Source organism: Ranitomeya variabilis, chromosome 1 (assembly GCF_051348905.1).
Source record: "Ranitomeya variabilis isolate aRanVar5 chromosome 1, aRanVar5.hap1, whole genome shotgun sequence".
Lineage (NCBI taxonomy): Eukaryota > Metazoa > Chordata > Amphibia > Anura > Dendrobatidae > Ranitomeya > Ranitomeya variabilis.
In genome coordinates, this window is record NC_135232.1 from 1,104,123,509 (window position 1) to 1,104,149,982 (window position 26,474).

The window sequence follows — 26,474 nt, forward strand, 5'->3', positions numbered from 1 at the left end:
GAGTAAGATTTGTGCCTTAAAGAAACGCCACCACTCATCATGACTTTGACCTCATCATGCACCAGATCCCCGTACTTTGACGGAGCTGGATGAAAATGGAATGAAAACTGCAAAAGTTGCAACAATTTGGAGCAGCCTTGAGTTGTCCAAAAACAAATTTCCTATTTTTCAAAACTTTTTAGAATAGTTTTCAGGTGTAAAAGCTTTGATGAATCGGGGTCGATGGGCCGGTGTGTAACAATAGTGGGTGCAGAGGTTGCAGTTCTAGTTGGGCATGGCGCGTAGGTTGGTGGCCCGAAAGGCCTCTTTGGTACATATAAGAAGACTCAGGGTCCTGTTGGAGATTTTGCATTGGGGCCAAGTGGCATCAAATATTATAGGATCACTAGCATGCATGATATCTTGGTGATACTTGTTGTACTGTTATAACTTTTTGTACCATATTATACACTCACTTGTTAGTATAATTAGAGCCCTTTTTGATTGGATGATATGAATTTTTTTTATTGCGTAATACATTTTTAGCCATTCCTTATATTTTATAAAGGTTTTAGGCTGCTCCTTGAATGTCAGCGAGTAACTTTTCGGTCTTTCTTTTTATGATTTATGTTCTATTATTGAGCCATATTGTGCATTCTGCATATCATTTTTGTCAGCATTTTGGTTACTACTATTTATATAGACATGGGTTCAATTAATTTTTGCTGTTTCATTGGGTTTATATGAAGGAGAACTCACAGCGGTGGGGCAATATTTTGACACGGCCATTAATGATGTATTAAAGAGTAGCCGTCGTTTTAATTTTCATTTCATATATAAATAGTTCAGATGAAAATTGCAACTTTGTCATATATATTATCAGAAACATTTGCTTCTTTCTCCTCCTGGACTGATCTTTCATTCTCAATTCAGGGTCAAAATCTGGATTCAAAGATGACAGATTTGCCCATTATTGAGATAGGAGATGACAGCTGCTGCTTTTAATATTCTATGAAGAGGGGAGGAGCTAGAGGAAGACATTAGAATTCTACTGCAAGTTCTTCGGAAAGGACAAGTTAAAGTTCTCCATAAAATATTATTAGCACCAACTGTCATCTCCTATCTTAGCAATGTAAAAATCTGTATTCAGTGAATCCAAATTTTACCCGTGAGTTGAGAATTTTGATAATACATGATCAGTTCAGGAGATGCTGATTTCTTTGATTGGATATATGACAAAGTTTTGTATTTTATTGTGTTCTATAGATTTATGTGAAGAGAAAAAAAATGATGTAACATAATTCAACTCTAAGTTTGGCTGAAGCGGCTGATTTTGACAGAACTGGTCAAATCTTTACCCTGAGTTAAGGAAAGAAGCATTCCTCCTGTTCCTCTTCCTCCTTCTCCCTCTCTACCTCCTCTTCCTCTTCTTCCTCCTTCTTCTCCTCCTCCTCTTCCTCCTTCTCCTCCTCCTCTTCCTCCTTCTCTTACTCCTCCCATCAGAATCTGTATCACTTTAATATATTGCAGTCATCATATTATATAGCACTGTGAATTTACAATTACTCATTTTTCCTTTCTACCAGTTAATTCTACTCTTTTCCATTTGGTCTATGACATCACGAGATTAAAAACTGACTAGCTGACTCCATCTAAGTTTTATGCAGAAACAGGAGGTCAATTTTGTCTGCCCATGTCATGAATCACTGCAAAAGTCCCTGGCAGGTGGACGAGGGAGCATCTGGGTCAGAAGTTGAAGAGGGAGATGATAAATGTTTGGACAAGAGACTTCCTGTTTCTACATAGAGCAGATAAAAGAGAAGAATTAACTGGGTAGAAAGGCAAAATGAGCAAATGTAGGTGCACAGTGCTATATAATATGATGACTGCAATATTCAGTATTAGAAGGATGAAAACTTTGAAGGGAGTGCTTCTTTAATGATAATATAGTGACACAACCATAGGTAGCATGAGGCGACTTACCTTTCCAAAACTCCCTTTTCCAATAGCTCGTAATATTTGGAAATGGTCAAAATTAACTGAAAAATAAAAGGAAAAAAAATTCAGTTGAAAGACCATAAATGTTTATTAGCAGGTGAGATCTTGTATACAAGGGAAAAAAGGACTATTGTATATCTATATATTAAGGGTTAACTACTCAAAATATTAATTTTCTAGAAAGGGGAATTAAATAGATCTATATGGTGAGAGCTATGATTTGCACTAAGTGACTTATCCATAATATTGGTTGAGATTTACTAATTACAGATATCGACAAGGTTTAATGGAAAACAAAGCAATTTCCCTATGCAAAGTTACTTTAAAGGGAACCTGTCACCAGGAAAAAAAACACTGATTTTAGAGGCCAGACAACCCCTTTAAATCAAAGCCAATCCTTTAACTGAATTAAAGAAATACAGTTTGTTCCCCAGATATTTTCAATTTCTGCATTTTCTTTCTTATAATAAAACTGTTAAAAAAGTTCTCTTTTATATACAATCAGAAACATCTACATTATCCATTATTACTTTCACGCTGTGTGCTTTGTATTCAAGAAAGTCAGATATTACACAATTTACATCTCCATCTTGCAGCAGAAACCTCCCCCCCCCTGCCTTTTACGTAAAAAAATATTTCTTTTTAATCTTGCTGCAGCAGAAACCTCTCCCCACAGTATTTTATGTATGAAAGATTCATGAATCTTTACTAGTATTGGTCTTCTTATTTGTGCCAGTCATTACACTGGCTACCCATCCAATCCAGAATCCAGTACAAAACTACTACCCTCATCCACAAAGCACTCCATGGCTCAGCACCACCCTACATCTCCTCTCTGGTCTCAGTCTACCAACCTACCCGTGCCCTCCGCTCTGCTAATGACCTCAGGTTAGCATCCTCAATAATCAGAACCTCCCACTCCCGTCTCCAAGACTTTACACGTGCGGCGCCGATTCTTTGGAATGCACTACCTAGGTTAATACGATTAATCCCCAATCCCCACAGTTTTAAGCGTGCACTAAAAACTCATTTGTTCAGATTGGCCTACCGCCTCAACGCATTAACCTAATTATCCCTGTGTGGCCTATTAATAAAAAAAACAACAACATAATCACGTTCCTTCATCATGTTCTCATACACTTTATGCAGTTAATAGCCTCTGTGTCTGTACTGTTACATACTTAGGCAGTTAACTGGTTCATGCAGCTTTACATGAACACCCGAGCCTTACACTATGGCTGGTCCAAATAACTAAAGCAATTGTTACCATCCACCTCTCGTGTCTCCCCTTTTCCTCATAGATTGTAAGCTTGCGAGCAGCAGGGCCCTCATTCCTCCTGGTATCTGTTTTGAACTGTGATTTCTGTTATGCTGTAATGTCTGTTGTCTGTATAAGTCCCCTCTATAAGTTGTAAAGCGCTGCGGAATATGTTGGCGCTATATAAATAAAATTATTATTATTATTATTATTATTATTATGTGCCAAAGAGACCTTTCGGGCCACCTTACGCACCGTGGCCCATGTAGAACTGCAATCTCTTCACCGCTATATTTACACCGTGTTCCAAATTATTATGCAAATTGGATTTAAGTGTCATAAAGATTTAATTGTTTTGTTTTTCAAATAAACTCATGGATGGTATTGTGTCTCAGGGCTCAATGGATCACTGAAATCAATCTTAAACACATGTGATCATTAGTTTTCCAGGTGATTCTAATTAAAGGAAAACTACTTAAAAATGATGTTCCACATTATTAAGCAGGTCACAGTTTTCAAGTAACATGGGAAAGAAAAAGGACCTCTCTGCTGCCGAAAAGCATCAAATAGTGCAATGCCTTGGACAAGAGATGAAAACATTAGATATTTCCCAAAAACGTAAGCGTGATCATTGTACTGTTAAGAGATTTGTGGCTGAATCTGAGCACAGACGTGTTTGTGCTGATAAAGGCAAAATGAGGAAGGTTTCTGCCAGGCAAGTTCATCGGATTAAGAGAGCAGCTGCTAAAAAGCCATTACAAACCAGCAAACAGATATTTGAAGCTGCTGGTGCCTCTGGAATCCCTCGAACCTAAAGGTGTAGGATCCTTCAAAGGCTTGTTGTGGTGCATAAACCTACTATTCGGGCACACCTAAACAGTGTTCACAAGCAGAAATGGTTGCAGTAGGCCCAGACATACATGAAGACTAATTTTCAAACAGTCTTGTTTATTGATGAGTGTCAAGAAACCCTGGATGGTCCAGATGGATAGAGTAGTGGATGGTTGGTGGATAGCCACCATGTACCAACAAGGCTGCAACGTCAGCAAGGAGGTGGAGGAGTCAAGTTTTGGGCCGGAATCATTGGGAAACAACTGGTAGGGCCCTTTAAGGTTCCTGAAGGTGTGAAAATGACCTCTGCAAAGTATATAGAGTTTCTGACTGACAACTTTCTTCCATGGTATAAAAAGCAGAAACGTGCCTTCAGGAGCAAAATCATCTTCATGCATGACAATGCTGCAAAGAATACCTCTGAGTAATTGGCTGCTATGGGCATAAAAGGAGATAAACTCATGGTGTGGCCACCATCTTCCCCTGACCTAAACCCTTTAGAGAACCTTTGGAGTATCATCAAGCAAAAGATCTATGAGGGTGGGAGGCAGTTCACATCAAAACAGCAGCTCTGGGAGGCGATTCTGACTTCATGCAAAGAAATACAAGTAGGAACTCTCCAAAAACTCACAAGTTCAATGGATGCAAGAATTGTGAAGGTGATATCAAAGAAGGGGTCCTATGTTAACATGTAACTTGGCCTGTTAGGATGTTTTGGAGTTAAATAGCTTTTTTGTTCAGTGAATGTGACCTCTTAATGCTGCAAATTCCACAAATGAGCATTTTCAGTTCTTTAAAACATATCAAATGTTTAGAAATTCTACTGTGCCTAATAATTTGGAACAGTGCATTTTGAGTTTTTATTTGTTTTGAAGATTATACTGTTATCATTGGGAGGTTTCTTCAATAAAATTCAATGTGTACTCTAACGTGAAAATAAAAAAGGGGAGAAGCCAGCGCTGCTTATAGTCAGAACACAATACATAAAGTGCACATGCACATACTGATTTCTAACTGTATTTCAAAATGAGACATTTAGCAAACAATTGATCAATTCTTTGAGCCACTCCGCCACGCCAAGGCATTCTCATAATGGGGCAGTCCTACTCTACGTTTTTTATATTTGCTGTGCCATTATAGCCTCCTAAATGTATTAAAAGCAATACCACATTAAATGCAAATTGTACCTGAAGCGTTTCTGAATCACTCCCATGGTGCAAGAAAGGACAAGCGTAGATAAAGTTTGACCAGGTCCAAACATAGACTTTTCACATTTGACCAGCACAACAGATGAAGGGTGAGACAGGCCCAGACACTGATGCACAATCAAACAGAGCCTTTAGACATTATTAAAACATTTTATAACCTGAATTAAAAATGGTATCTGCACCCACTGCCTATGGACGCTGTGGCTTTTAGTTTGATCATTTTTCCTAAGTGTTCTCAATACTGATCACATCCTTGTATAACAGCGAATCCTGTTTGAAATGTCTAGTGGGAGAATTTAGGGTGAACTCATTTATTTTGTGTTTAGAAGCTCCATTGATTTGGCCTGAAATGAACCGATAGGAGATCCGCAGGAAGGAGGGGCAAACCCAACCGTAACAGATAAAACTAGTCTTATCTTCTACGTTTCCAGCTTAAAAAAGCTGCATTGTTTTATTTGAAGACGTAAAAGCTCTATTCCCACCAGGCACATCACAGTTTTTAGCAAAGCCGAAGTTTCTTAAGCATCCTTTCCTCCTTGCCTTCACCTTAGCATATCAACTCCAGTAACAGAACTGTACCAAATTTTAGGATTATATCAGAATTTCCCTTTTTAAAAATAAAAAAGTAAAAAAAAGTCATTATGCTACAATGAATAAATAAAAAAGTAAAAGTGTGTTTTGTTTTATTTCAAATAAAATACTTTATTCTGGCTGTGTCTTCATTTACCATACCACTATAGGATTAGTAATGGATAGGTGTCTTATAGACACCTCTCCATTAGTAATCAGTGGGCTTGATATTGTAAGGAATGTGAAAGTATTGTTGTTCCCTCTTCTCCCCAACCCCCTCCTTTTAATGTATATAATGTGTTCATACATGGTGGTACTGCTACACATAAAGTGTATTACCACCATGTATAACAGTTCTGCTACACTCTAAGTGTATTGCCCCGATGACATATAGTTGATAGGGAAAGTTTGCCCCCGCGCCCAGTATAGTGCTAGGGGCGTAGTGTTCCTAGTTGGCCACTACAAGGGGGCACTATAGTGTATAGTTAAAGTAGGAGGGGCACAGTGGGATAAGAATAGTGGAAGCTTCCTGATTTAGTCAGTCTGGGCCTGGGCGCTCATGCAGCTCACTGGGCTGCCTGGCCAGGAGTCACTGTGCCCCGCAACATTAAAGAAAGGGACCCAGTATAGAACAGCTACACTAAAGGTTCCTCTAGGAGGAAGAAGCACGGAAGAGCTGCAGATGCGGCTGATAGAAGTCTGTCCCTACAAAGAGAGATGTTTGGTCAGCACAGGCAGTACACACGAGATGTGGCAGATCTTTGCCTGAGCGGTAGTTCTTAGAACCAGGGCGAAATGGTGTAGGACTCCCCCATGTGAGGCAAGAATTCCAGATGGAACAGATTCTGCGGGACCGGAAGGTACGGTCCAACCCAGGGCTGAGCATAGAGAAGGAACGGACAGAGAAGGGACAGAAAGGAAGAAATCAACTGTGATACTTGAAGTGCCTGTCTTTGAACAAGTTGTGCTAAGTAAAAGAGTTAACATTGAAGTTAAGCTGGAGTGTGTCTCCTATATTGCAGAACCATCTGTGAGGAATGCATCCCCGTACCGGGCAAGTCCAGAAGGTGCAGAGAGTCAGCTACAAGGTACGGCAACAGAGATGTGATCCTATGCGGGAAGGGGTCCAGGGAGTGATACAGGGATTTCTGTTGGCCATGGCTACCTCCCTGGCTCCCCCATCTTACACTTGGCATAGTCAGCAGGATCTCACTGCCACATATGGCGGTGAAGCTGGCGTGACGATGAAGAAAAAAGAAAATGTTTTGGACATGACTAGTGCCGCAACTTCAGGAGGTATGAATGCCCTGGAGACAGCGGAAAACCTGGATATGACCGTAAACTTACTAAGGACTGACATAGCAAAGATGTCGACCAAGATTGCGGTGAGTGGTGCCAAAAAGAAGGACTATTGCTATAATTGTACTCTTCGTCGGTGTGTCTGCGCTGAAATGGAGTGAAGATCCTTTAAGCGACGCCTCCAGAGGATGCGCCAAAGAAATTTACCCCCACACCTACTGAAGCGATTTGAAAAGGAATGGGAGGAGCAACTGGAAGCGACCCCACCCTGGAACGGATGGGGCCCAGAAGAACATTATGGGTGCAGCTGCGCAGTGTCATTATGCAATTTGGCACCGGCAGGTATGCATTGGTCCTGTGGCGGTGGAGGAGTGAGCCACCTCGAGTGGCAATGGAAAGAGCGGGCCCGGTCCGTGCAGCAGAACAATGTCTCGTGGGGAGTGGAGTCCCTACCTGAAGCCGGGGAACCTCGGCATCTGCTCGAGACCGTGTGCCGTCCAAGGAAGAACGGCGACAAGCCCCAGTAGAGCAAGCGACAGCCTGTCCGAAGCTTCCGGGTCTGGAATCAAGACATCCGTCAGGAGCGGGACATGTAGGCAAGATGCTGGAGCCTTTATTTCCACCAGAAGGTGCACACGAACAAGGGCCTACACCGGAAGCAAGGCCGAAGCTGGGACTACTACTGGAGAGACCGATCTGCACCATCTCCGTTGAAGGAGACAGCTTTCAACACCAGCAAAGGGGCCGGAAAGCGACAACATGAGGCAGTGAGTGAGCCTTGATCCGCAACCCAAGGCAGTGAGTCCTGTTCCACGTCACCTGCTCCCAGGGTCCCATCTCAGCCCATCCACAGGGAGTCGGAGGTCCAGAGCCGGGCTACAGCTTGACGGGTGCTGGAGGGGAGGTGCACCATGTGTCGCCAGGCGCCCCAGGGAGCCACGGGTTCTGCTTGCCTCGCTGGGGGTCCCTTCCCTTCCCCCAACCAACTGGCCTGGATCGCTGGGGTAGTAGAGCAAAAGAAGAAGAGGGAGAAGGAAGTTTGCGCTGAGTTGTGCCAGCCAGGAGGTGGCGCTATGGCTGGTTGCCACACCTATGGCCAGCTTACTATGTGGAAACAGGCCACGCCTACGGCTTCATTCGCGAGGTTCTGACCCATCATAAGGGCTATGTGAACGCGGCCTCTGCTAACTTCGGGAGACCCCTGGAAGAAGGGGACTGGGTCTCCTTCTACAAAGAGCATTGCCCACTGGACTATTTTGCGGTGGCAGTGGCCCTATGCACCCTGGGGGAGATAGCACAACGTGTGGACTCGAGCTTGGCACTGTCGAGTGTCCGTGATGTTCCTGCCTCCCAGCCTCCTGCCACCCCTGACTCTCCGAGACAACCGGTGACTGCTGCGGCCACAGAGACACCCCTGACGCGGGACTGGGAAAGGGAACCTGATATTATCGGAGCAGCACGAGGCGCATGCCATTGAGAATAAGGAATTGAATCCATAAAGCTTGTGGTGCCGTTGCACCATTTGTGAAAGGACTGTCCCGTGTTCTGTTGGGGCAAAGGAGATGCCCTATTGTTTTTCCCAGAGGAAAATGCTCTGCAGTTTCATGACCGGAAGAGGTCATAAGAGCCTACGTTTTGTTTTGTCTGTTTGTTCCGGAGGACTGCCAGCCGGATATGAATAATATTTAGAGCCTATGGACTCTTCTTCTTTTTGTTGCACTCGTTGTGCCAATTCTGCTGGAGAAGCACGACTCTTCAGGGAACTATGCTTACCTGTACAGGAGTACCATATTTAAAGAAAGGGGGCCGTCTCCCTTTAAAGATATTATGGACAACACCTATATTGAGTCCTCTCTATTGTTTTACAATGTTCTACATTTGTATTAAAGTTTTGCAATGGTTGGGGACAACCATGTTTAAAGAAAGGGGGAATTGTAAGGGATGTGAAAGTATTGTTGTTCCCTCTTCTCCCCAACCCCTTCTTTTTAATGTGTATAATGTGTTCATACACGACGGTACTGCTACACATAAAGTGTATTACCACCGTGTATAACAGTACTGCTACACTCTAAGTGTATTGCTCCAATGGGCCCCAGGCCCAATATATTGTTAGGGGCATAATGTTCCTAGTTGGCCACTAGAGGGGGGCACTATAGTATATAGTTAGAGTAGGAGGGGCACAGTGGGATAAGAATAGTGGAAGTTTCCTGGTTTAGTCAGTCGGGGCCTGGGCGCTCATGCAGCTCACTCGGCTTCCTGGCCAGGAGTCACTGTGCGTTAAAACATCATTAAAGAAAGGGGCCCAGCATAGAACAGCTACACTAAAGGTTCCACTAGGAGGAAGAAGCATGGAAGCGCTGCAGATGCGGCTGATAGACGTCTGTCCCTACAAAGAGAGAAGTCTGGTCAGCACAGGCAGTACTCACGAGATGTGGCAGATCTTTGCCTGAGCGGCAGTTCTTAAAACGGGGCGAAACGGTGTAGGACTCTCCCATCTGAGGCAAGAATTCTGGATAGAACAGATTCTGTGGGACCGGAAGGTACGGTCTGACCCAGGGCTGAGCATAGAGAAGGAAGGGACAGAGAAGGGACAGAAAGGAAGAAATCAACTGTGATACTTGAAGTGCCTTTCTTTGAACAAGCTGTGCTGAGTAAAAGAGTTAACATTGAAGTTAAGCTGGAGTGTGTCTCCTAAATTGCAGAACCGTCTGTGAGGAATACATCCCCGTACTGGGTGAGTCCAGCATGGCGCAGAGAACCAGCTAAAAGGTACTGCAACATAAAGATGTGATCCTATGCGGGAAGGGGTCCAGGGAGTGATACAGGGATTGCTATCGGCCATGGCTACCTCCCTGGCTCCCCCATCTTACAATATCACAAGACAATACAAAGATAACATCGACCCCACAAATATGAACCCCACTTAGCCCCCAGCAGTTTGCTTTAGCAAGGCTGGTTTTCAAAATTGAAGGGGCACCCGATGCCGTTTTTTAAAATTATTTATTTAAATAATTAAAAACTATGGCGTGGGGACCCCTCTATTCTTGATAACCAGCCTTGCTGAAACTGACAGCTGAGGGTTGCAGACTCCATCTGTGAGTGCTTCCTGGCTGGTTATCAAAAATACAGGGGAACCCATGCTGTTTTTTTTTAATTATTTATTTACTGCACAGGCACCAGCTGATGAATACTCCCATCCGCTGCTCCTGCTCTCACTGTTATGAGCGGCGGCAGCTGATGGGAGCTGTAATCCCATCAGCGGACACCAGTGACTGGAGATAAACTTTATACCTCCAATCACAGCTGCAGGCTCATGCTGTCTTTTGACAGCGTTGGAACCGAGGCTGTCTGACTAGTGGTGACATTTTACCGCTGTTCAGAAGTGGTGTTTGCCGAGCTGTCATGTAATAGGTGTTTGGTATGTACACCAAACTTTACTGTTTGAGTCCGCTCATTTCTACTAATAACTGTAAAGCTCTGTGCAATTAATAGAAGCAAGGAGGAGGACATCATTGCATGAAGATTGGAGGCGCCGGACCGCGTTGCCCATCGGACCAGACCTCATCGGAACGCCCTCCCAGGTGAGTATAATCTAACTTGTTTTTCTTATCTTTCAGGTTACATCGGGGGCTTATCTACAGCATTACAGAATGCTGTAGATAAGCCCCTGATGGCGGTGGCCAAAGCTTATATACGAAAAATGAGGTGACAGATTCCCATTACTAAGGTTGAGGTCAGGGGAACATGAGGGCCACACCATGAGTTTCTCTCCTTTTATGGCCATAACAGCCAAACACTCAGAAGCATTCTTTGCAGCATGAGATGCAGTGCAATGCAACAAGATGATTTTGCTATGGATGGCATCAGGGCCGGCGTCAGCACCCGGCGCACCCGGGCAAGTGCCGGGGCCCTGGCGACACAGAGGGGCCCACTCACGCTGTCATAGATACAGCATGGCACAAGCATCTTCTCACTCGTCACTCAGCCAGGCAGGCAGGTAGGCACATAGGGGTTAAGAGAACATAGCCAGCCCTGTTTGTGGGCGGAGAGAGCACGTTCTCCTGCTCTGCTCTGCGTCCCTGGCTAGCTACAGTGAGTGCCTGTGTGCCCCGCTCCGCAGCCATCCTGTGTACCCCCACCCTGCCTGTATGCCCCACTCTGCAGCCGTCCGTGTACCCCCTCCCTGCCTGTGTGCCCTGCTCCGCAGCCGTCCTGTGTACCCCCACCCTGCCTGTGTGCCCCGCTCCGCAGCCGTCCTGTGTACCCCCACCCTGCCTGTGTGCCCCGCTCCGCAGCCATCCTGTGTACCCCCACACTGCCTGTGTGCCCCGCTCTGCAGCCGTCCTGTGTACCCCCACACTGCCTGTGTGCCCTGCTCTGCAGCTGTCCTGTGTACCCCCACCCTGCCTGTGTGCCCTGCTCTGCATCCGTCCTGTACCCTCACCCTACCTGTGTGCCCTGCTCTGCAGCCGTCCTGTGTACCCCCACCCTGCCTGTGTGCCCTGCTCTGCATCCGTCCTGTACCCTCACCCTGCCTGTGTGCCCTGCTCTGCAGCCGTCCTGTGTACCCCCACCCTGCCTGTGTGCCCTGCTCTGCATCCGTCCTGTACCCTCACCCTGCCTGTGTGCCCTGTTCTGCAGCCGTCCTGTGTAACCCCACCCTGCCTGTGTGCCCTGCTCTGCATCCGTCCTGTACCCTCACGCTGCCTGTGTGCCCTGCTCTGCAGCCGTCCTGTGTACCCCCACCCTGCCTGTGTTCCCTGCTCTGCATCCGTCCTGTGTACCCCAGTGCCCCCATAATAGAGTAGCACATAACTGAACCCCATGAGACATAAGACACATTCATGTACACACGGCAATACAGAGCGAGCGGCTCCTGCATGCTGAACTTATCAGGCAGATTCCGGAGGAGCTCCTACCGGCGCCTGAGTGACTCTGAGTGCAATGGTATCCTTGTATTCTGGGGTTCTGGGTGAGCTGGGCGGCTGCAGGTTGCAGCTGAGATGCTGAAGTACTGTATATACACTGTACAGTACCACTCCTCCTGTATATATACACTGCACAGCACCTCTCCTCCTGTATATATACACTGCACAGCACCTCTCCTGTATATATACACTGCACAGCACCTCTCCCCCTGTATATATACACTGCACAGTACCACTCCTCCTGTATATATACACTGCACAGTACCACTCCTCCTGTCCTGTATATACACTGCACAGTACCACTCCTCCTGTCCTGTACATACACTGCACAGTACCACTCCTCCTGTCCTGTATATACACTGCACAGTACCACTCCTCCTGTCCTGTATATACACTGCACAGTACCACTCCTCCTGTCCTGTACATACACTGCACAGTACCACTCCTCCTGTCCTGTATATACACTGCACAGTATCGCTCCTCCTGTAATGTATATACACCGCACAGTACCACTCCTGTATATACAGTCATATGAAAAAGTTTGGGTACCCCTATTAATCTTAAGCTTAATGTTGTATAAAAATTGTTTTTTTTTGCAACAGCTATTTCAGTTTCATATATCTAATAACTGTTGGACACAGTAATGTTTCTGCCTTGAAATGAAGTTTATTGTACTAACAGAAAATGTGCAATCTGCATTCAAACAAAATTTGACAGGTGCATAAGTATGGGCACCCTTATCATTTTCTTGTTTAAAATATTCCTACCTACTTTTTACTGACTTACTAAAGCACTTTTTTTGGTTTTGTAACCTCATTGAACTTTGAACTTCATAGCCAGGTGTATGCAATCATGCGAAAAGCTACTTAAAGTGGCCACTTGCAAGTTGTTCTCCTGTTTGAATCTCCTCTGAAGAGTGGCATCATGGGCTCCTCAAAACAACTGTCAAATGATCTGAAAACAAAGATTATTCAACATAGTTGTTCAGGGGTAGGATACAAAAAGCTGTCTCAGAGATTTAACCTGTCAATTTCCACTGTGAGGAACATAGTAAGGAAATGGAAGAACACAGGTACAGTTCTTGTTAAGGCTAGAAGTGGCAGGCCAAGAAAAACATCAGAAAGGCAGAGAAGAAGAATGGTGAGATCAGTCAAGGACAATCCTCAGACCACCTCCAGAGAGCTGCAGCATCAACTTGCTGCAGATGGTGTCACTGTGCATCGGTCAACTATACAGCGCACTGTGTTTTTTTGCTGCCATGCATAACGCCTTTTTGTACTACCAAACAACTCAATCTTGGTTTCATGAGTCCACAGGACCTTCTTCCAAAAAGAAATTGGCTTCTCCAAATGTGCTTTTGCATACCTCAGCCGACTCTGTTGTGGCGTGCTTGCAGAAACGGCTTCTTTCGCATCACTCTCCCATACAGCTTCTCCTTGTGCAAAGTGCATTGTATAGTTGACCGATGCACAGTGACACCATCTGCAGCAAGTTGATGCTGCAGATCTCTGGAGGTGGTCTGAGGATTGTCCTTGACTGATCTCACCATTCTTCTTCTCTGCCTTTCTGATGTTTTTCTTGGCCTGCCACTTCTGGCCTTAACAAGAACTGTACCTGTGTTCTTCCATTTCCTTACTATGTTCCTCACAGTGGAAATTGACAGGTTAAATCTCTGAGACAGCTTTTTGTATCCTTCCCCTGAACAACTATGTTGAATAATCTTTGTTTTCAGATCATTTGACAGTTGTTTTGAGGAGCCCATGATGCCACTCTTCAGAGGAGATTCAAACAGGAGAACAACTTGCAAGTAGCTTTTCTCATGATTGCATACACCTGGCTGTGAAGTTCAAAGCTCAATGAGGTTACAAAACCAAAAAAAGTGCTTTAGTAAGTCAGTAAAAAGTAGATAGGAGAAAACAAGAAAATGATAAGGGTGCCCATACTTATGCACCTGTCAACTTTTGTTTGAATGCAGATTGCACATTTTTTGTTACTACAATAAACCTCATTTCAAGGCAGAAACATTACTGTGTCCAACAGTTATTAGATATATGAAACTGAAATAGCTGTTGCAAGAAAAACAATTTTTATAAAACATTAAGCTTAAGATTAATAGGGGTGCCCAAACTTTTTCATATGACTGTATACACTGCACAGTACCACTCCTCCTGTCCTGTATATACACTGCACAGTACCACTCCTCCTGTCCTGTACATACACTGCACAGTACCACTCCTCCTGTCCTGTATATACACTGCACAGTATCGCTCCTCCTGTAATGTATATACACCGCACAGTACCACTCCTGTATATATACACTGCACAGTACCACTCCTCCTGTCCTGTATATACACTGCACAGTACCACTCCTCCAGTCCTGTATATATACACTGCACAGTACCACTCCTCCTGTCCTGTATATATGCACTGCACAGTGCCACTCCTCCTGTCCTGTATATACACTGCACAGTACCACTCCACCTGTCCTGTATATATACACTGCACAGTGCCACTCCTCCTGTCCTGTATATATACACTGCACAGTACCACTCCTCCTATATATATATACACTGCACAGTACCACTCCTCCTCCTGTCCTGTATATATACACTGCACAGTACCACTCATCCTGTCCTGTATATACACTGCACAGTACCACTCCTCCTGTATATATACACTGCACAGTACCACTCCTCCAGTCCTGTATATACACTGCACAGTACCACTCATCCTGTCCTGTATATATACGCTGCACAGTACCACTCATCCTGTCCTGTATATACACTGCACAGTACCACTCCTCCTGTCCTGTATATATACACTGCACAGTACCACTCCTCCTGTCCTGTATATATACACTGCACAGTACCACTCCTCCTCCTGTCCTGTATATATACACTGCACAGTACCACTCATCCTGTCCTGTATATACACTGCACAGTACCACTCCTCCTGTATATATACACTGCACAGTACCACTCCTCCAGTCCTGTATATACACTGCACAGTACCACTCATCCTGTCCTGTATATATACGCTGCACAGTACCACTCATCCTGTCCTGTATATACACTGCACAGTACCACTCCTCCTGTCCTGTATATATACACTGCACAGTACCACTCCTCCTGTCCTGTATATATACACTGCACAGTACCACTCCTCCTCCTGTCCTGTATATATACACTGCACAGTACCACTCATCCTGTCCTGTATATACACTGCACAGTACCACTCCTCCTGTCCTGTATATATACACTGCACAGTACCACTCCTCCTGTCCTGTATATATACACTGCACAGTACCACTCCTCCTGTCCTGTATATATACACTGCACAGTACCACTCCTCCTGTCCTGTATATATACACTGCACAGTACCACTCCTCCTCCTGTCCTGTATATATACACTGCATAGTACCACTCCTCCTGTTTATATACACTGCACAGTACCACTCCTCCTGTATATATACAATGCACAGTACCACTCCTCCTGTCCTGTATATATACACTGCACAGTACCACTCCTCCTGTCCTGTATATATACACTGCACAGTACCACTCCTCCTCCTGTCCTGTATATATACACTGCACAGTACCACTCATCCTGTCCTGTATATACACTGCATAGTACCACTCCTCCTGTATATATACACTGCACAGTACCACTCCTCCTGTCCTGTATATATACACTGCACAGTACCACTCCTCCTGTATATATACAATGCACAGTACCACTCCTCCTGTCCTGTATATATACACTGCACAGTACCACTCCTCCTGTCCTGTATATATACACTGCACAGTACCACTCCTCCTCCTGTCCTGTATATATACACTGCACAGTACCACTCCTCCTGTCCTGTATATACACTGCACAGTACCACTCCTCCTGTCCTGTATATATACACTGCACAGTACCACTCCTCCTGTCCTGTATATATACACTGCACAGTACCACTCCTCCTCCTGTCCTGTATATATACACTGCACAGTACCACTCCTCCAGTCCTGTATATACACTGCACAGTACCACTCATCCTGTCCTGTATATATACACTGCAGAATTTACAATAGCTGTCAGTCATTTAAGAAGTGAAATCTGGCATTGTACTATACATTTCTCTGCCGTATCTGTGCATCATAAATCGGGGTATGTGTTAAAAGGGGGGCCCACTGAGACTCTTTCGCCCGGGGCCCTCAAAAACTTGGAGCCGGCCCTGGATGGCATGGTTCTTCTTTTTGTACCATGGAAGAAAGGGGTCAGTCAGAAACTCTGTATACTTTGCTGAGATCATTTTCACACCTTGAGGGTATGTGCACACGTCCGGATTTCTTGCAGAAATTTCCTGAAGAAAACCGGAAATCTTCTGCAAGAAATCCGCATTTTTTTTTTGCGTTTTTTTTTCCGTTTTTTTCTCGTTTTTTTAGCATTCTGCAAGCGTAATTAGCTTGCAGAATGCTAAAGTTTTCCAAGCGATCTGTAGCATCGCTTGGAAAACTGACTGACAGGTTGGTCACACTTGTCAAACATAGCGTTTGACAAGTGTGACCATCTTTTTACTATAGATGCAGCCTATGCAGCATCTATAGTAAAAGATAGAATGTTTAAAAATAATAACAAAAAATGGTTATACTCACCTGCAGGCGTCCGTTCCTATAGATGGTGTGGTTCAGGACCTTCCATGACGTCGCGGTCACGTGAGCGGTCACATGACCGGTCTCAACTAATCACAAGACCGCGACGTCATCACAGGTCCTTCACCGCACACCAGCTATAGAAACCGAAGCGGCAGCATGCAGCGGAGAGGCGGGAACACTGCAGGGGACATCGCAGGTGAGTATAGGACTATTTTTTATTTTAATTCTTTTTTTTTGACCAATTATATGGTGCCCAGTCCGTGGAGGAGAGTCTCCTCTCCTCCACCCTGGGTACCAACCGCACATAATCTGCTTACTTCCCGCATGGTGTGCACAGCCCCGTGCGGGAAGTAAGCAGATCAATGCACTCCTAGGTGTGCGGAATCCCCGCAATTCCGCATTTTTAATGAACATGTTGCTTTTTTTTCCGCGATGCGATTTTTTCACGGAAAAAAAGGCTACATTTGCACAAAAAATGCGGAATACACTGAAAATAATGGGAGGCATATGTTAGCATTTTTTCACGTTTTTATCACGTTTTTATAGCGAAAAAACGCGAAAAAAACGTGAAAAATACTGAACGTGTGCACATGGCCTGAGAGACCCTAAAGGGGCTTATCAGCTCTCTCCTTATCATTCCAGCCCAAGATATGACTCCGCCAGCTCCATTCTGATGTAGCCATTTTGTTGGGACATCCACCAACCATCCACTACTCTATCCATCTGGACCATCGAGGGTCACACGACACTCATCAGTAAAGAAGATTTTTCTAAAAATTAGTCTTTATGTATGTCCCAGTGCTATCATTTCTGCTTGTGAGCACTGTTTAGTGGTGGCTGAATAGAAGGTTTATGAACAACTGCTAGCCTCTGCAGTATCCCACACCTTGAGGTTCGGGGACTCCAAAGGAACCAACAGCTTCAATTAACTGTTTGCTGCTGTATAATGGTATTTTAGAAGCTGCTTTTTTAAACTGATGTATTTGACTGGCAAAAACCTTCCTCATTATTCCTTTATCTGCATGAACCAGAACACGAACAAAACTCTTACAGTACAATGATCACACTTACGTTTTCGTGAAATATCTAAAGTTTTCATACCTTGCCCAAGGCATTGCAGTATTTGACACTTTTCAGAATATTTTTTTACTCATCCTATTGTAGAACTTATTTTTATTTTAAGATCTAGTAATTATAATGCACTTTGTGGAACAACCTCTTGAAGTAGTTTTCCTTTAATTTGAATAAGTTGGGAAGCTAATTATCACATGTGTTTGAGATTGATTTCAGTGATCCAAAGAACCCTTAGACAAGATATTCAGAAATGTATTGGGGAAAAAAGAAAAATGAAATCTTTTTGACACTTAAAGTGCCCATGTCAGCAGGATTTTGCTCAGTAACCTACAGACAGTGTCAGGTCGGTGCCGTTATACTGATTACAATGATACATTGTGTGATGAAATCCGCCTTGTGGTTGTTGTTTAATCTTTATTTTCAGTTTTGAGGTAATGATATGCTCGTGCTCCGGTGTGCCCTGTGGGGGGTCTTCATGTGGTGCTCTGATTAGGTTTTCATCTGTATGGCTTCTGAAAGGTTTCTGATCCCTCACTGACTTTCCCCCTAGTTTACATAAAGAATATTATATTTATATTGTTAAAAAAAAACCTCTGCAGGCAGGCAAAAAAGGTAGCACCTGCGCTGCAGCCTGATTGCATATGTACTGTGTGTATAATTAACTTGTTTGCTGTTCTCCTGAAAGTCATTAAAAAAAAAATCAGTTTTAAAATGGCGATGGCTGATAGCTGGCACCGGTGTCGCCATCTTAGAGAAGGACATTTTTTTTTTTTTCCTAGCAAGATGGCGCCGCCGGCGCCTGCGAGACTAGCAGCTATAGGATCACCATTTTCAAACAGATTTTTTCTATGACTATCAGGAGAGCAGCAAATAAATTAGTCAGTGACCTGTCAGCAGTCTTCAGTATAAATACCTAATCAGAGCACCACATGAAGACCCCCCACAGGCCACCCCAGGGCACGAGCATATCATTAACACAAACCTGAAAATAAAGATTAAACAAGAACCACAAGACGGATTTCATCAACCAAGGTACCATTGTAATCAGTATAACGGCGCCGACCTGACACTGTGCGTAGGATACTGTGCTCAATCATGGTGTCAGGTTCTCTTTAAATCCAATCTGCATAACAATTTGGAAAGTGGTGTATTATAGATACGAGTACACCAGCAGCCATGAATCACTTACAGTTCCCTACGTTACAGAATTAAAATGTATCTGTAATACTTGGATGCTCTGCTGTGGCTTTAATATGGCATCCAATTTTTTTTACGCGCCCATAAACTTTATTGGCCAAGTCTCATCCAATTTGCGGAATAACCAGTGCATGCTGAGATTTTTTTTACATGCAGAGTCAGTCAGTGAAAAAAATTACTCATCTGCACTGTCCCGTTGTATAGCATTGGTCCAAGTGTAGACCGTTTTTTTCACAGACGGCACAAGGACTGAAAATACGGTGGTGTGAACAAGCCCTAACGATGAGACCAGACGAGCAGGTAATCTCACATGGCCGAACCACACCCACATACATAGGCGAAGAAAATCGTGGCCACAGTTTGGTCGTGTGAGTTCACACAAAATTTTGGACCCTATTTATTTTTGAATTTGTATCTTTTTTACTAGTTTTGGGTGTTTCCCAGGTATTTTTCATTTGAGCCTTATTCTTTATTTAACTTGCACTTTTTTAAAATGTTTATTTTATATGTGCGCAGTTGTTTTATTTTCTTTTTTATGTTCATCATTATGGACAAGGTTTTGTGTTTCCCAATGTTTTCAGCTGATTCATCCATTCTGTCTTTCTCCAATCATGCAAAATTTTTATGTAAATGTTCTCTTTGGAGTTATTTTATGCACACCTACATTTTTTGCCCAAATTTTGTGACAATTTAAAAGCACATGCTGCAGCTCTTTAGTTTAGAGAACTTTTACATTGTTTTTATTTTTTTTTTAATTTCATTATTTTGAATGTAAGAAAGGTGGGGTGATTTTATTTTTTGATATTTTTTTTTCATATGTATATATATATATTTTTTTCTATATATATTTATTTTTCCTATTTTTTTTTTCAGTCCCCTGGGACTGGAACTTGCGATCATCAGTATTGCAGCATATGTTGAAAATCGCCTGATCTTACGAAGCTCCTGTGGTGAAGCCTCACAGAAGTATCAAGATGGCAGTGATGGGGGCCATCAGTAAGAACTTGGCTGCTATGATAAACCATCAAAGCAATATGATTGTTTCACAGGAGGCTGATGGGAGCTGGGGAGTAAGCGCCAGCAAACTCTCAATGTAAGGATTGAAGCTATTAGACACAGATGTTGGATATGTAACATAGAAAGGGAGCTCCATCGCATACATGTATGTCATTTTGCACTAAGGGGTTAATAGATCAAATGAAAATGACAATATCACATTTTTAATGGAAACAATTTTTTTCATTTGCTTTAACTAACTGATCAGCTTTGCCATACAGACTTGGGCTGAATAAGCAGAGTTATTTCATTATTATTAGAGATCAAGGCTTTAATGAGAGCTCTATAACACTGCTAGAAACTCAGAAAAGCCAACATAATAACACCTCTGTAATTCAATGGTCTCTTGGGTCATGTTCCATCACTTCTTGCTATAATGAACTCTGACATCTGTCTGTGAGTTGACCCCCATTCATTGCAGCTGCCATAAAGCAAAGATTCTGCTTTACTGACTGTACAGGCAGTAAAGAAAGTAAATGTATGTGTATCCAACATGCCCAGAAAAAATGTAAAATATAACAGAAATATCTGCAATATTTTAAAACATTATTTCTCTTGTAAAGACTTATATTTAATGATTAAAATACAAATTAAATAAATTACACATTTCTCAACAAGAATCAAGAATCAAGATTCCGCGGAGTCTTCTTTTTATACCTTTGCACACGTACAAGGTTTTCAAATTTCTATTATGAAAAAAAAGCTGGGTATAATCAAGCATAAAGCTTGGGAGTAACACAATCCCATTAAAAAGTAAGTGCACCCTTTGGAACAAACTATATTTCTGCATTTTATACTAATAATATGTGGTCTGGTTATTAACAAAGTCACAATTATAGGCTTGAAAGTGTAGGTTTCAGGGGTGCTTTGTTCAATAAATAAAGGCACATAAAGCCTGGTTACTGTTAAATTTAGCTGAATAGTGGGAACCATGCCTTGAGGCAGACAATCTTCAGACGAGCACAGATTTAAGATGCATTGGGCTGGGAAAGGCTAAATTGCTTTAGGTTTTCATTAGTCCAAATAGACAAATTGTCTATAAATGACAAAAGACTGATAACGTAAGAAGATCGATTCGCGAAGAATTCAAGTCAAATTTCCTGAAATTCGCAGTTTCATACAAAGTCAATCACTTTGAGATTCCAAAACCAGAAAGCCACTTTAGGAAAGAGTCAGACGGCTATATAACTCGGACAAGGATTGCAACGCAATGCTCGGACTGGCCGATGGATTTCCTGACCCAAGTGTGACAGCATGTATTTCTATGTAGCTATCACAATCGGGTCGGGAGAGCTGATGGCCAGTCCGAGCATTGTGCTGTGATTCACATCCAAGTTATATGGCTGTTCACTTAATAAAGCTTCTTCCTTTCCACCTATGTATATTAAAGGGGTTGTCCAGTCTTAAGCTACAAGTCTGTAATCACTCTATGTGACTGCAGACTTGTAACTGTCATGTCACGCACACTGTGAGCTGTGAGGATTCTCCACTGCCGGCGTCGAGAGTGGCAAGCATGTGATTGCAAGAATGTGATTTGCATATACACTGACTAGATGAGTGTATTGATTGAGGTTGGACACAGCCTAGTAGGAATGTAGTCGGAAGTATACAAATCGCATCCTTGTGGTCACATGACTGCCAGCTCTTGGCACCAGCACCGGAGAATCCTCACTGCGTGTGTAGTGACTGCAGACTTGCAGCCTAAAGCCCTGAAGCCACTTTAAAACATAGGCATTAGGGATGAACGGACCCGTGGAATTTCGTGTTCCGGTACCTAACCCGAACTTTATTCCAAAGTTCGGTTCGGGAACCAGAACGGTACTCTTACTTGAAATACTGAAAACAATAGACACCTGATCTTTGGGTCTCTCTCTCTCTGCAATGGACTTCAACCGGAAGTCCGAACATTGCAACGGACTTCCGGGGAAAGTCCATGTTTGGTGTTTAGCACAAGACACTGTCTGGAACGAATGTCCAACTTTAAAGTTCAGGTTTGCTCATCTCTAATAGACATGACAGGGTGCAACACTATTTGAAGCAGAAATAAAATCCTGTAAATTTGAGGTCAGATAATTCGATAATTAGCATGATATTTGTATATGGAATGTTGAAGGCTTGTCTACATTCTGCTTAATATCTGGAGCACTATCTGCCAAGTTGTATGTTGTGCGCTGGTCATTGACCTTGGCTGAATGACATTGATGATTAACAAGTAGACTCCTTGAACGAATGGTGGCATTTAAATTACGAGAGCTGTCGTAGTACCGTTTTCATCTCTTATAGGCAGGGAATGACAAAAAATCAATAGGGAGAGTTGGACCATGGGGATGAAGCAACACTGCCAGTTAAGTGTAGACTGTATATAAACAAAGGATGTGCAATCAAAGGAATCGCCGGAGGCAAACCTTTAGTTGAGCTAAGGAAGCAGTTTGACAAATCATTTGGGCATGTGCTTCAAATCAGTGGCAGTGCTGTCAGCCTACATGGGAAACTCACCGTGAATGTAAATCCTCCTACAAGCCGAGAGAAGCCGCAGGAAAGGAAATTGCTCTCATTTTCAGCCAGAACAGGGATTAGATACAAAGAAATGGATGGGAAAAGATGAGTCTTACAAGTAGTTATTACGCGTGTCATTAGAAATATGGCCAGGCTTCAGGTTACAAGGCAATTCGGACAGTTCTATATTGGTGACATGGGAAATAGACTTAACGACTTTTCGAGTCTAACACTGAATTACAGGGGTTGGTCATTTGTGGATCAGCAAGAATTTTCAAGGACAAAAATTACTTCAAAGAAATGAGGGGATAAATTCATTAACTTTTTTACACCAATTTTAAAGAATGGAAAATGCACAATTTTTCGAAATTTGTGAGTAAAATTTTGCAATATTTGACACTTCTATTCTGGCACTGCAGGTGGGCTTGGCATTTTGAAGGGGACGTAGTTAACAAACTATACATTTATAGCAGAAATCTACTCCAGTTCATAGCTGGGATACATTCTTGGGGCATCTTGAAAATTCTACTGAGTGAAGGTTAGCATGGAAGGGCTAAATATGTTTTAGACCAAAGGGGTGAAGTTATCAATAGTGATGGTGATGTCACAAAGGAGTTATTTGAGTGGAATGGCAATGGAATTGCTTTCCTAGATGGTCGCTGTCATTTCAACGAACTTTGCAAAAAAATCAATAATACAAGTGTATGTAAGAAACTTTGTATTCTATCTTATCGGAGAAAGATGCTTCTTTCTTCACTCATGAGCCACTTTTCTCCTCCACTTTTTCTCCTCCACCAACCCTGCCTCATTAACCGATAATTCATTCTCAAAAACTGCTAAAATCTATCTTGCTCAAAAGAAAGTGAACTACCAGCTCACTGAGGTATCAGTTTACAGTTCCTTATTGAAGTCAGCTGAGAGGAGAAGAGGTGTAGATTGAGAGAGACAGAGGGACACACAGATTGTACTGCTGTTTTTATTAATTGTTTTATGGCACTCCAGTTCTACATTCAATTCTATGCTTCTGAACACTGCTACATATGCCCCATACAGACAAACAGTAGGAATCCCTCACTTCTCTGTGTACACTACAGAGAAGACATCATAACAGCTAGTTCTCACCCACCAGCTCAGAGACGACAGATGGAGAAAGAGTCAGCAGATGGAAAAATTGTGAAAATTGCATATTTTACTCATATAATTGCCAGAATAAAGGTTATTCCTCAGCAAAACACACACATGACAGCTTTAAGCTTGATTCCTTTACCTAGCACTAATATGCTAATCCAGCTCTACTAATTTGCGACACCATCAGCTCTTCCAAGATAACCAAACCTCCTGTCTTTTTTCACATTAGCAGCCATTTTTTCAATTAATAAACCCCATGGGTATTCTTTTCGGACACAAAAGACTCAGCAATGTAGTGTAACGTTAAAAATCTTAGCTGTGTGTAATGTAATCGCTATTAGGATTCCGCTCGGCTTCAGTTGCCAAGTGGTTAGTATTCTGGAGCTCAGGCACCTACAACTTTCCCTACTGCTTCTCTTAATGGAGAAAGAGATGCATATTTATGGCCATCTGTAAATTAAATCCCCATTTACATACAATGACCACCTCACCAGTTGGAAAGAGGGTCAGGAAAATCCAGTTTTCAAAATAGGTTGACAGATATGATATTTGTGGTGTATCCTGTGGATATGCCATAAGTGTCTATGATGCAAACAATTTCTTTAATATCCTATTTTTTTTAATATGACTTTATTTTTAACAACAGTTTTTAGTAGTTGTACTCAGTGTTCACATCACACCATACCAAGCATATTGCCATTATTGTCCTGCCTATGAACCAACCTGCTAAACCTAGCTGCAGCCAAAAGACAGGATGTAACAATTGTCAATAGTCGTGGAAGAAACTAGTTCAGGAAGGAAAAGTTCTTAGGAAGCAGGAGGGGAAGGAAGATCTTGATCAAATAGGGTTCAATCCTATGTTAAGATCAATATGGAGTTCAAGCTTTTTAAAAATTTTAGTAGAATGGAAAATGAATGAATTTCTTACGCTAAATCTGAAGACCATAAACACAAAAAGTCTGCAAAAAGTTGACATCTTCTAAGTAGCAGATGTCCTTAAATATTAAATTAATTCTCTGTTTTTTCACATATTTAATTCTAAGTTAGAGCTTGTGGTATTGAAGGCAGAAACCCTAAGGCTAAGTGCACACGTAGCAGAATTGCCGCGGAAATTTCCGCAGCAATTCTGCGCCTCCTGCCGCGGGTATATCGCATGCAGAATTAGCATGCATATACCCACAGAAAACTAGCATTTTGCAAGCGAAATTAGCTTGCAGAATGCTAGAGTTTTCCAAGCGATCTGTAGCATCGCTTGGAAAACTGACTGACAGGTTGGTCACACTTGTCAAACATAGTGTTTGACAAGTGTGACCAACTTTTTACTATAGATGCAGCCTATGCAGCATCTATAGTAAAAGATAGAATGTTTAAAAATAATAAAAAAGTAAAAAAAAAGGTTATACTCACCTGCAGACCTCAGCGGCGTCCGTTCCTAATGCTGAGTGTTCAGGACCTTCCATTGACGTAGCGGTCACGTGACCCGCGGTCATGTGACCGTGACGTCATCACAGGTCCTTCACACACACCTCGGAAGACGCTGAGAAGGTCGGGCCGCCAGAAGGTGAGTATATCGCTATTTTTTATTTTAATTCTTTTTTTTTTACCACTTATATGGTGCCCAGTCCGTGGAGGAGAGTCTCCTCTCCTCCACCCTGGGTACCATCCGCACTTGATCTGCTTACTTCCCGCATGGTGTGCACAGCCCCGTGTGGGAAGTAAGCAGATCAATGCACTCCTATGTGTGCAGAATCGCCGCGATTCCCCAATTTTAATGAACATGCTGCGTTTTTTTCTGGAATGCGATTCCGCTCAGGAAAAAAATGCAGCATGTGCACAAAAAATGCGGATTGCATTCTGTTACATAGGATGCTTAATGTTAGCGTTTTTTTCGCGGTTTTATACCGTTTTTATAGCGAAAAACCGCGAAAAAAACGCAAAACAATCTGCTACGTGTGCACACAGCCTAACAGTGAGCCACAGAAATTATTTTGCCTCAAAACCTAAACAGCTGTGCACTTTTGACAGGCATAATGTATTGGTAATATCAGGGTTTTTTTCAAGAAATGTACTAAAAAGTAATGACTAGTGATGATCGATAGTGAAATATTCGGATTAGGGAAAATCGTCACAAATAATTTCTAATATCCGTGTATTCGTACCAAATAACGAATCCAATGCAAGTCATTGGAAAAGCCGAATATTTTTCTGCTGGACCCAACAAATAGGTCTGGGGGCATGAGAATAAAACTGAAATTGATGGGAAAGAGCTAAAACTAAATGGGAACAGCATGAAGAAGATGCCTTCATGCCTTTCTGACTCACATATGGCATCTGGGAATCATTTTGTCAGACTATTACTGCAGTTTTACGGATTTTTAAAAACACCTACCCATCCAAACATTTTTTTAAAGGGAAAAATGCTAAGAAACATGTTTCTGTCATCCGTAGGACTTACAAAATCGGAGGAAATCCAGCCCTTGTTCAATTTTAGAAGAGTTAGCCTGTCTGCATTTTCTGTTGACAGCCGTATGTGCCAATCCATTATGATTGCACCTGCCAAACTAAAAACATGCTCAGGCAACACACTCGTGGCAGGGCATGGTAGCACATCCAAGGCATACAAGGAAAGGTCGGGCCAAGTGTGCAGCTTGGAGAACCAATGGTTAAAGGGCACTGAAGAATCAGGAAGCATACTGGTATGGTCACTTAAGTAGTCCTTCACCATCTTGGTCAACTTCTCCCTCCTCGTCATAGTTACCCACAGAAAGCCCTTGCTGATGAAACGGTCTAATGAAAATAGTCCAGATGGTGG

At 42.9% G+C, this 26,474-nt stretch overlaps 1 protein-coding gene across 1 annotated transcript in view; it reads right to left on the minus strand.

Annotated features, from left to right (window-relative positions):
- The window catches only part of STK32B (serine/threonine kinase 32B), a 314,328-nt gene that overhangs the window by 213,433 nt on the left and 74,421 nt on the right, over positions 1 to 26,474 (minus strand). The window contains exon 2 of the mRNA XM_077280130.1: positions 1,963 to 2,018. Within this exon, the coding sequence (XP_077136245.1) occupies positions 1,963 to 2,018 (56 nt within the window). The remainder of the gene's footprint in view (positions 1 to 1,962; positions 2,019 to 26,474) is intronic.